Here is an 11,579-nt window from a genome sequence, read left to right as displayed (position 1 = left end):
TTCAATTATTTTCGTGTAGTTAACGCGCGATGGATACCCGATTAATTTTTGTTGTAAAATGTCCATAAAATAAAATGAATTTAATATTAATACGCGGACAGGCGGGCTACGGTGAATTTTCACTATGGGACGTACGTGTGTGTATATGTATATGTATATATATGTTTATATATATGTATATATACACATATACATATATATATTTTTGCTAGTAAATCTGGCATAGAATATTTCATAAATTCGTGGGATTCCCGTGTTGATGCTTGGATGTTTGACAATTTTTATACCGTTTTTCCGGCCGCTGTTTAATCTCTTTTGTTATAATGCTTTTTATTATTGTGTAAATATTAGGGGAAAAATATTTGGGGAATATATTAACCGTTCGCGTACGTGTAACATTTGTGAAGTGAATTAAAGATTAATAAAATAAAAAGATCTGTTTCGAATTTTATTTTAAATATAATCAAGAACAAAATTGATGATTATTGATAAAAATTTTTACATAAATTTTAACGAGAAATCGTGATGTATATTATTTATACATAATAAAAGAACTGTATCCTTTCCATCAGTTATGATATATTTTTCATTCGATATAACAATTACGATTTATATGCAAGATACGTAACTTTGTATTATAAACTTATTTTAACTTATTTAAAAATCCCCTCAAAAACACATTCTTCGAACAACGTACTCTCTCGCGTTTTCTCAGGATTCAACAACAAGAATTACCTAAGGCGCGCGATAGTCGTTTTATTCCAAGAATTTTTCCAAGAAATTCGAACGCATAATCGCCCGAAATCCGTGCTGTTCAACAGTTGTCCTCAGCTGTTCCGATTTATCACGAGTCAAAATGGCGGCCCCGCTCGATCGTAACCCCCTCCCCTCCCCTCCTACCCCGACCAATAAAACGCGAGCTTTACGAGGCACGTTTAAACCGGGACAAATTCGCGGGAGATTTAAACGGCGATTTTATCCGCGGCGCGCGGCCCGGATAAAACTTGCCGTTTAAAAGCGGAGCCTATTTGCTCCGCGTCGCGATCACCGCGGGGCGAAATACGGTTTTCATCGCGGTGAAACGAGGATTCCTGCGCCCGGTATGTCGCGTGCGTGAGCAACTCGAGTGGCTGCGTGTCGCGTTATTTATAGAGGCGCGTAGCTGACAATTTAATCGTCCGCAGTCCGTGTGAATTGCGCCGATGCGGCACGGTCTTCGCGCCTGTCCGCGTCTTAATAAGTTACATTTCGCTCGTTTTCGTCCTTTTTTCCGTTCGACGTGGACGATCACCGTTTAATCCTCGTGGATATATACATATGTGTGTGTATATATATACATATATATATAGGGGGCGCGTTCGGATGAAATTAATTAATCGATGCGTAAACAAGCGTGCACAGGGCCAGCCGTATGGCGTGCTCGAGTCGAGATTGTAATTTAGAAGAGTTTATGAGGTTCCTTTTGGAAGTTTTTTTTTTTTGGAGAAATTGTATCGTAAGAAATCTTTTTTTATGGATGGATTTAATATATTAAGAGGTTAAATATGATGGAAAAATCTCGACCATGGCATATATATATATATATATATATATTATCGCTGTGCAAGATAATATTATTCAAAGTTAAGCACAATTACGATACGTAATCCATCACATGACGTTTCTGCACGGCTTCAAGTTATCAATGTATACATCTTGCGTGAGGGAACGTTATTTATTCAAAAGAAACGTCGACGCGTTTCAACGATGAATTTCATGAATGAAATTTTTTACACGTATCTGGAAACTTGTATCTAAACTCGAATTGCATCGAACATCCTCTAGTATAAAAATAATCTTCATACATTTAATTCTCCCAATATGAATCCGATTGAGAATATCTTTTCTCAAGATGCTTGAGTCGAGCGAAGCGTATACGGAATCAGATATACGAACGGAAACAGTTCTCCACAAGGAGAAAGTATCGAAATATCCACTCTAAGCTCGCCACGGTTTAATAAAGTCGAGGCCTCGGAACCCGCTCGCGCTGTGGAAAAGGTCAACGGTCCCGCAGGCACGGGGGACGATCGAGATCATCTCTTCCCCGCGAGTCGGCCACCGAAGAACGAAGAATTAACTCTTTCATGGTCGACGCGAGGTTCGCGCGGCCTGTTCAGACCGCTCTTTGCCGAAGTATTAATTAACCGCGCGGCTCTCGGCCGCTCGACTGATTTATCACTACCGTCCACCGCTGTCGTCGCGTTGCTTTCGTTGCGGATTCGCTCGCGACGCCGTTACGACCCATTTCCACGGGTGTCGATGAAGGAAGCCTGGATTTTCCATTTCGCTAATCTTCGGAAGGAAAGGATTAAAAATGGGAAGAACATGCAACGATATATTATCGCCTAATTTATTGAGCTTACAATATAAATAGGTAACAGAAATCTGTTCAAAAGCGAGAGACTCAAGATCGAACCAATACACCCCTTTTTCATAGCTCGGTCGGTAAAGAAGCCTGGTGGCGTTCGCGATCTATCGTGGCCGACTTAATAGCGGCCGCTACCCTGACCGCGACCGGATGATTCTCTCTCTCCCTCTCTCCATAAAATAATGGCGTTGCCGATCACCTAAAGATACTCGTCGCTCCCCCTGATAACATCTCAGGCCCCCTGAAAGGAAGGGGAAGGAAGGGGCCGATCCCTAACTCCTCGAAGGGAGGCAGAGACGAGAGAGAGACGATAGTTATCAGTTCGAATCCTGAAAGCAGGTTTCTACCTCTCGAAACGATCGAGTTTCGCGGAACGGGGACCGAGTGCTCTCTCTCTCTCTCTCTCCTCGCTCGGGGATCCGCCTTGAGCGGATCGGGACCGAGCTCTCGGGCCCAGAAAGATGATCGGTATCACTTGGCGGGAGTCCTTCGTGGCGGATTCTTGTTGTTCCACGCGATCCAGTTTCGCGGAACGGATAAACTCGAAAGGTTTCTCCTGTATTTCTTCGTCTAAGGGTTATTTCTTAGGCAATTAGGCAAATGGTCTTTTTGGTTAAACCTAATTTACCTTTTCCTTTTTCGCTTGCTCGAGCAGACATCTTTGACGGACGTTCGAAAGATCGATAGTATTGTAATTTGTTAGTAATTTAGCCGGATATATGTTGAATTTAAATTTGAAAATAGCGTACATTTACGCCAGGCATATAGTCTTTCGTTTGTCACGCGATCGTCAATTAATTGCCGTCAACTGCGTTACACGCCAAGAAGATTAATCGCATTTATAAATTAACATCAATCGGCGAATTCACACTTATAACAAAGGGAAAAAACAAAGCCCGGTTATTAAGTTACAACCGAAGCGAGGCAGACATTCATCGCACGCCAATTTTCCCCAGATCCTTGAGATGGAGTTGAAGAGCGCCGCGATTTTCTATCGTTTCGATGTCCCCTCCCGAACGAGTTCTCCCTGGGTTTTGCTAAGCGCGCGCGAATTAAATCCATTAAACGAAACTGGTTTAATGTAAACGTAGCAGCGTGGAAGATTGGGTGCTACACGAAACGGCTCGGATCCGTGTACGCTCGTTGCGTGCGGGTAGCTGCGTTTAATTGCCAGGAGGGAAATCGTCGGATATAATTATTCGAAGACCGTTTACGCCGGATAAGCGTGAAAAGATAAACTTCGATGGGTGAAAAGGCTCGTTGGATTTTTCACGCTTGCCGGCGCAGAGCCTTCGTGTTTTTTTGCACTTCGTATCTTTTTTTCGGATTAATCCTGCACGATGATATATATCGTGGAAATGATGGGAAAATAATACGTCGTGTCATATTTAACGAAAAAAAAGGGGATTGGATTCTTCGATCCCTATTACTGTTTTTGATCTCGTTTGAACGAATAGAGTCGTTTGGTACTATGATAAAAAGAAAGGAAATTGTGCTAATTTTTGTTGCTCCTTTCTTTTTTTCAAAAGTATCTTTTTAAAAAGAGGTAAAATCAAAAGTGGTTCACCAATTTCATTTAATATTCGAGCTTTGAATAATCGTGCAAATAATAAAAATTTTTTTTGCCGAATAATATTTTTAATAAATAACGAAGGAAGCAAGATTGGATCGAAAATGATTCAAAGCGAAATTCGTGCACGTGTATTACATTTACATATATCTAATTCTTTCCTACATTATTTAATTAATTTTTCTGCAAAAGTGAACAACATTTTTAATTCGAAGGAAACAAGATTTGGATCGAAGGAAAAAATGGTTCAAGGAACCGTGGAGTAGGATTAAAAATTCCGATTAAATGAAAATTATGCCGGACGAGGTTGGATCTTAAATAAATAAACAAAAAAAAGGAGAATATTCGCGTACATTTTCCCTCGAAAACGCGTATATCTTTCAATTAAAGATAGATTATTAAAGAACCGTCACAACGATAGGTTCGGAGTTAAGTGTTAAGAATGGTCCCGCCTAACGGGGCCCACGATCGAGATCTGTTTTTTCGATAATTTCCAATACCAGCCTGACGTGCTCACCTGTTCTCTTTTTCTTTTTTCCTTTTTCGAACAGGTAAGGTGGATCCGACGCCACATACCTCATCGTTCAACATGGGCTACCTCGTCTCGCCGTATCCTTACCCCAATGGCGCCGGAGGACCCATTCCTGTGTCTATGGTGAGTGTTTATCATTTTATTGTTTCCCGTATCGTTTTACCTGTCCGAAGAAAAGAGCTCAAGGACGAATCGACGAGGGATTTCGAAACTTTCCCCCTTGCCGGGATTTTTATTCCTAACGATTGAGATTTTTTTGAAAATTCTCTGGCCTTTATTTAAACACAACGCAAGATTTCGTGAATTTCACTCTTAAACTTTATATAAATGAAGTTTGCTTCGCTTATAGTTGTCTTTAGAACTCGTACAAAAAAGAAAGAAAAATCAAGGAACATGCGTTTCATCCCGAGACACTTTTTTCTTCTCATCTCGAAAGGAAACCGATCCAACTCTCGAACATAAAGATCGAATACAAGATTCTATTTCGGATCCCTGTTAAACGTTGAATCGTGTAAGGAAGAACGCGATCGTGTCGCCGGTTCCGGTCTGTCAGAGTCGAAGAGTTCTCTCTCTTTCTCTCTCTCTCCTCGCCCTTTGAGGATCGTGATTCCCGTATTGATTTATGGCGGCCACAAATTGGATTCACGATTTATTTACGAGCGAACGTTCGCGCGTTTGGTCCCCCCGATGATAAAGTGCCGGCGATGGAAACGGCGCTTAGAATTGTTTCTCTTTCCGCGACGCCTCTAAATTATTAATCCGCCATCTTCTCTCTCCGTTTCTCAATTTTTTCCCCCTCCGCCTGGAAGAAGGAAGAAACTGGCTCGTCGACGCTTTGTCTCCCCCTCTCTCTCTCTATGCACACATTTGGCGCGAATTGGAAATATTGCGAGCAATTAGCCGCGTTGGCGATTACGCGAATGGAATTCGTTCCGCGGTTTAAAACTGTGTGCGTGAAACAAGTCGGTTTTATGCGGCGGGACTGGTCGGGCGGAAAGGTTTTTCTTCCGTGAACGAGGATCGCCGGAATTTTAACGAATATTAATGTCGGAGCGCGAATTTCCTCGGCGGGAATAAACCTCGATCCGACGAACGGCTGAAAAGTTGCGTAACGCTTCTGTCGTTTCGCTTGCAATTTTCGATGACGACGATTATAAATTATACGTGTGTACATTTTTTTTCTTTTTTTTTTTTACTGTGAAATAAAACGTCGATACACCCGTGTAGATTATATACGTTACAATAGATAGAGTAATAAGAGGTATCATATTCGTATTCTTGGAAAAGATGGAGAGTCGACCGATTCATGTGTATCTTTCAGACTGATCTGAACGAGCAGCTATTTCACACCGCGCCAGCTAATAGTTTTCGAAATCGCCCTCGACCGATCCAAAAGCCGAACCGCAACGACGACAAATATTCCACGAATCTAACTAACAAACGAGCAAATTTATCGAATCGATCGAATAAAGAAGAGTACAAAAAAATCCCCAAATTACTCTCTCTCTCCCTTTCTCTTTTTTTATAACAAAGCAGAAAAATCCGGCATTAAAAAAAAAAAAAAAGGGAAAAAGAAGCAGAAGAATTTTTTGCACACGCCACTGTGCAAACATTTTTCGTACTCGTTTATCGGACACGGGAAATCGGTCGTGCTCGAGAGAACTTGTTTCGCGAATGATTTACATCGAAAGTACGTGACAATGGCGAGTTTAACGAGGATCGGCGTGAAATCGGGGAAAAGAGGGGGGGGAGGGAAACGAGACACACGCCATAGGTGTCGACGCTTGTTTCGACGGGTTAAAAAAGCCGGCTAAAATCGAGAGAGCCATACCTCCCCCGCCCACCGTCCAGATGAATGAAATTTGCAGATTCACGTGTATCACACGCGAGCGAGTGGCATTGTTGCTGCGCCGGATGGGGTGTATCCACGCGTGCTCGCTGCAGACGGCTAATTTGACCGCGGTGAGGCATGGCGTCGCTAAATAGTGGGCAAAATTGGGCCGATTCGGTGCCGAGCGTGTGATACGTCGTCGATCTCTCTTTTTCTCTCCATTTTATATGTTATATCTCTATTATGGTGCTTGAGAAAAACTTGGATTATTTCGAAATCTTCGATACAATGAAAGTAATCGAGGAACGTTGGAATTAATTATATGCATATACAAACTTTCAAATAAGAAAGTTTACTCGTGTATCTCTCGATAAAGAGAGATACGTAGGTGCATTCGAATGAGAATTTTTTCATAGTTTTATTTATCTCTTTACCTCGAATTTATTTCAAATCTGCGAGATAACGCACCTTTCCACCGTTTTTAAATCTCTTCAAGATGTGATGATTGAAATTTGCCCTTAATCTCTTTCTCTCTCGTATCATCTCGCTCGGTCGAGAGCGAGTGGGTAGAGGGATCGCCCGCGAACCCGTTCTTCCTCCTCGTCGATTCTTCACGCTCGATGAGCCGCTGCCGCAGCCACGAGACGGGCATTAATTTTCCGCGATTCGCCTCGTATTGATCATGCTTAACGTCGACGATCGTCTGGAAAGGGTGACGAAGTAATGGCAGTAATGACTCTTCCTCCTTTAGACATGGAGTACACTTTTTCTCTTACACCTTCCTTTTCTTTTTGAACGTATGAATCTTGCTTGCTATATTGCCAACGTTCTTTAATATATATATATATATATTAGGTATTATGGTAAATAAAGATAAGATACAGGCTGGTGAAAATTAGTGAACCGCGACAAGTGTCGGATCGAGTCAGGCGAAACTAGCTGCCCAGTCATCGCGTGTACACTTAAACAGTCGAGTTAGCTCGAACAGCGTGTGATTTCATTCATCTCGTTCGTCGCGTTTTGCGTTTATAAAATAAAATGGTGGATATCGGCGATGCAGTTGACGGGGGCTGGTTAACACGTTCGCACCTGGGCTTCGTTCGAAAATTTCCCGATATTCCGTATAATATTTTCCTGGCGATTTTGTTATATATAAAATTATGTTATACAGCGACGCGTGAAAAGCGAAAAATCCTTCTCTCCGGATCATTGGTTTTCTGGATTGATACGTAGCGGTTTGTTAAGCACAGGCTTAATGAGATTAATATACAACGTAAATGACGGGTTGTAGATTCTTTTCGCAGGTTCGATTTTTTCTCTCGTTTATGGAAAATTAATGGTTACTTATCGAATTTATCCGTTTTAAGAATTTTCAAAATTTCGAACGAGATAAATGCTTCTTGTAACGAGAAGTGATCTTTATCAATTTCGAAAGTCGAGGAACAATTTCGAATGTATATTACGATGGAAAATAGAAATACGGAGGCTTGGAATACTCGAATTATATATTTTTCTTTTAATAACTCGGTTAATTATTATTATTACGAGACGGCTCTATTACGTTCCACTTTTCGATTCAGATTTCCTCAACGAGCCCGCGATACCACCCGTGGTGCATTTAACCCGATACTAAATATTACTCTCCGCATTTCGAACATTCTACTTGCCTCGGATAATTACCCAGAAACTCGTTCGTGCATCGATTCTGTGAAACGTGCAGATATCAGCCGATGCAACGTTCCGTGAATTTTCTAATGGAAAAATCACGCCTGATCGTTGCCAATGAACCATAAGTAAAATTAGACCGATAAAGTGACGGGAGAAGAAGAAAAAGGAATGGGATAAGCGACTTTCCCATTCCGTTGGGGGAACGAATAATAATTTTCTCGAGAAAGAAACGACGAATTGAATCTTAATTTTTCGTGTCTTTCTCGCGTCGGTCAAACTATTCAACTGTTCCAGTAAAATTTTCAATTCAGAAAAGGAACAAAATAATTTCCGAGAAAACATCCTGCTCGAAAAGTACGAGTTCGAGGGCAGAGATGGAAAAATCGGGCTTCTCTCTAATTATTTTCCAATTGGTCGCCGATGAACCGTAAATAAAATTAGACCGAGTCGCCGATAAAGGGTTTGCGTGACGCGGGCAGAGGGACTTTGGAGAGTGGCTATTGAGCTCTCCTCAACCGCTTGATGAACCACCGCCGGCCTACCCAGCGATGGCCAGCGACGCTTCCGACTCCGTGAGCGCGCACACACCGTCATCCCGCCTCACACGCACGCGTCTCCCTCTCTTACCTTTCTTACCTTTCTCACGGACACCACACCTCTGCCCGCCGCTCTGCTCCTCTCTTTCCCTCTCTCCCCGCCGTCCTGCTCGCACCCTTGGCCCGTACCCTTGCCTCGGATTTACCTACCTCGGGCACTCATCTTCCACCATGTCATTATGTCGTTATTTCCGACAACGAGCGTGTCTCGGCGACGAACCCTCGCTTGCACGCTTGCCTCCGACAAAAATGGGCGCGAAAGCAGTTTCGCCCCGAAATTCGACTACAAACACGGCGGGCCCCCGTGAATGAACCGCTGTCGCGCTCGATCTTTCAGGAACAGGGGCACGGGACCGTGGACAATCCGTCAATGGACGCTCCCAGTCTTGATTATTGGCCTTTTTCTTTTTCCTTTTCTTCTCTTTTACGCTCTTCTCTTTCGGGTAATGATACGCGTTGTGTTGTTGGATGGGTCACTTTTTCTTGAATAATTAAGCTTTCGTGAAATTAGTTCGATTGGAACGAAGTTCTCGACGAGTTATTCGAGTATCGTTTCGTCCTTTAAGTGTAAGTCGAAAATTATTTTTTCGTGATTCATAAAATTCGTAACTCGAGTTATAAAAATAATTAACGAGCTTCCCTATTTATTTATTATTTATTTTTAGACAGATTATTACCTATTAATCTACAAGTGTCGAATAACTGTCGTCCAAAATCGTGTCTCGTGAAAAAAAAAAGAGGAAGAAAAATTGAAAAACGCTCGAATCCTCGAACGAGGAGTACTTAACAAAAGAACGGCGCAGACGAAGCCTGTTTCCTTCACAAAGTATAAAATTAATAATGTGACACAATTTGAGCGAAACGTGCAAATCCTCCATAAACGCAATTGCAATTTCCGTGCTCCTCCCCCTTCACACGCTTTCACACTTTTATCCGCTCTCCGCCCGTAGAATCCAAAGAGTGGACTCTGCTGTTTCCATCCAACCCGCCATTCTATTTTCGTCCCCCTCGGATGCGACAGTTTTAAACTCTCCCGAGAGCGGAGGAAAGAGGCAAGAGGAGCACAAAGGGAGAGAAAGAGAGGGAGAATTCTGATTCCCGCCTCGTAAAAATGGTTCGGTTTCCCAAGGTGTCCGTGAGCCGATTAGAAACGCGTTAACGACACGATGCCAACGATTTCGAGCGCGTTTCCGAAGGAATGTTGGAACATGCGCCTATCCGACACGAAACCACGTGCGCCGCGAGATCGAGCTAGTAGTTCCCCAGGGGCGGGAGGGGGGGCTGAGTATCGAGAGGGCGCGGGGATCGCAGGTGCGATTTTCTGCTGATTAAGCGGCCGCTGGTGGCGACAATTTGCTAAACACAACGCGTGTACCTCGTGGCGGCGTTCCTCGCGGAATACAAAGTGGGTTGGCAACGCCTTTGAAGAGCCTTGCACCAACCGGGGCTGTTTCGTGGCCGGGGCTTTCACGATAAAAGGCCGCGCGTAAAATGGCAATTAGGTGGCCAGGAATCTGCTCGCAGATTCTTAGGAAGTCGCGTGCAAATTGGACTGCATTCTTTAACGGAGAGCATTTTTTTCTCTCTCTCTCTCTTTGCAGTCCGTTTATTGTGATTCGTTCATCTCGAGGGGCTGTTTTATAGTTTATTATTATCTTACAACTATTTTATCACGATTGAGCACGGTGTCTCGTAATTATTGACGGACGTTTATTGGAATTGGACGAAAGAAGGGAAGAAAGAGAAATACAAAGCGTTGCTGCAACACACTCTGAATACACGAAAGATTGAAACCCGTTACAAGTATCGATATGTATATCGATCGTGGTGGAACGTGTGGTCAATCTTGCCAACGATTTTCAACAAATAAAACTTGCCTTGAATTCAAATCGTATTCCATCTTCCTCGTAAAAATACCGGTAAAGATAAAAATTCGATTCGTTCTCACGGATCGAACGAGAGATAGAGAGAGAGAGAGGGAAAAGAAAGATTCTCAATCAACAATTTTATCAACAGTTTTATCGTTACGATGGTCCAAAAAATACGCACGAGAGATTCACAGTTACGATTCCGGATGATAAAGGAATCGTTGTTCGACGATTCTTCGAACGAAACGAAGGAAAGGAAGGGAAAGAAAAAAAGAAAAACACGGCTCTGAAAACGATCGATACGTCGTAGGGCGGGGATCGCGCGCCTTTTCGCCATTTAGCGCGGTTCCCAACGTTCTTCCGAAAACGTCGTTGTCACCGTCGTCGGTGGTCGACGAATCGACATCGATCACGACGAGGGAAGGAAGGATGCCTTCGAAATTCGTGCGCCCAATTCGAGAAAACAACGGTGGAGAAATGGAGAGCAACGAGCCGAAACGGAGAGAAAAATTGTGCGTGCGTGTGTGCGCGCGGAAACGTCCCACCAATTAAAAAGGACTCGATTCGACGGGGTTGCTGAAAATAACGGGCGTATCGGAGTGCAGTTTCGCGGGGGAGGAAGATGGGGAGATAGGCGGAGGGGGAAGAGTTCTACGTTCTGCGCCCTGGAAAGCTGCCGCCCGTTGGGGGAGGTTTTTGGGGGAGCGGGGCGCGGGAGGGGGTTTGGGGTCGGTGGATGGATGCACGTGAAATCCAAAACCCTTATATTAAAACACAGCCCGGCCAACGGCGCGCTTAATTCAAAACAATATAATGAGCGCGGCAACGTAGCATGTTGTCGCGCCTTCCTCTTTCCCTTCTTTTCTATCCTCCCCCCTCGGCAACTATTTCTAGCCTTCACGTGTTTACCGTGGGACGCGTACACCCACGCGTGTGATCGTACCATGAATTGAAAAACGATTTCCTCTTTAATTCTTATCCCGCGATATTCTGGAACAGTTATACTATTATTATTATTATTATTACTGTTGTCTCGTATCGAATTCTAATTCTAAATTTCACGTAATTACAACGCGTGTGCATCCAGCCGTATAAATAGAAGGAATA

At 43.3% G+C, this 11,579-nt stretch overlaps 1 protein-coding gene across 3 annotated transcripts in view; it reads left to right on the top strand.

Moving 5' to 3' along the window:
- Positions 1-11,579, top strand: part of LOC107995708 (protein pangolin, isoforms A/H/I/S-like) — a 153,271-nt gene that overhangs the window by 31,268 nt on the left and 110,424 nt on the right. For all 3 annotated transcript variants that reach the window (XR_009829440.1, XM_062073579.1, XM_062073578.1), the window contains exon 3: positions 4,529-4,632. Coding sequence is in view for 2 of the 3 variants with exons in the window: in XM_062073579.1 (XP_061929563.1) it covers positions 4,529-4,632 (104 nt within the window). In the remaining variant the exon portion in view is untranslated. The remainder of the gene's footprint in view (positions 1-4,528; positions 4,633-11,579) is intronic.

This window comes from Apis cerana, linkage group LG4 (assembly GCF_029169275.1).
Source record: "Apis cerana isolate GH-2021 linkage group LG4, AcerK_1.0, whole genome shotgun sequence".
Taxonomy (NCBI): domain Eukaryota; kingdom Metazoa; phylum Arthropoda; class Insecta; order Hymenoptera; family Apidae; genus Apis; species Apis cerana.
The sequence above is the reverse complement of the archived record's forward strand: the minus strand, read 5'-3'. Positions and strand labels throughout refer to the sequence as shown.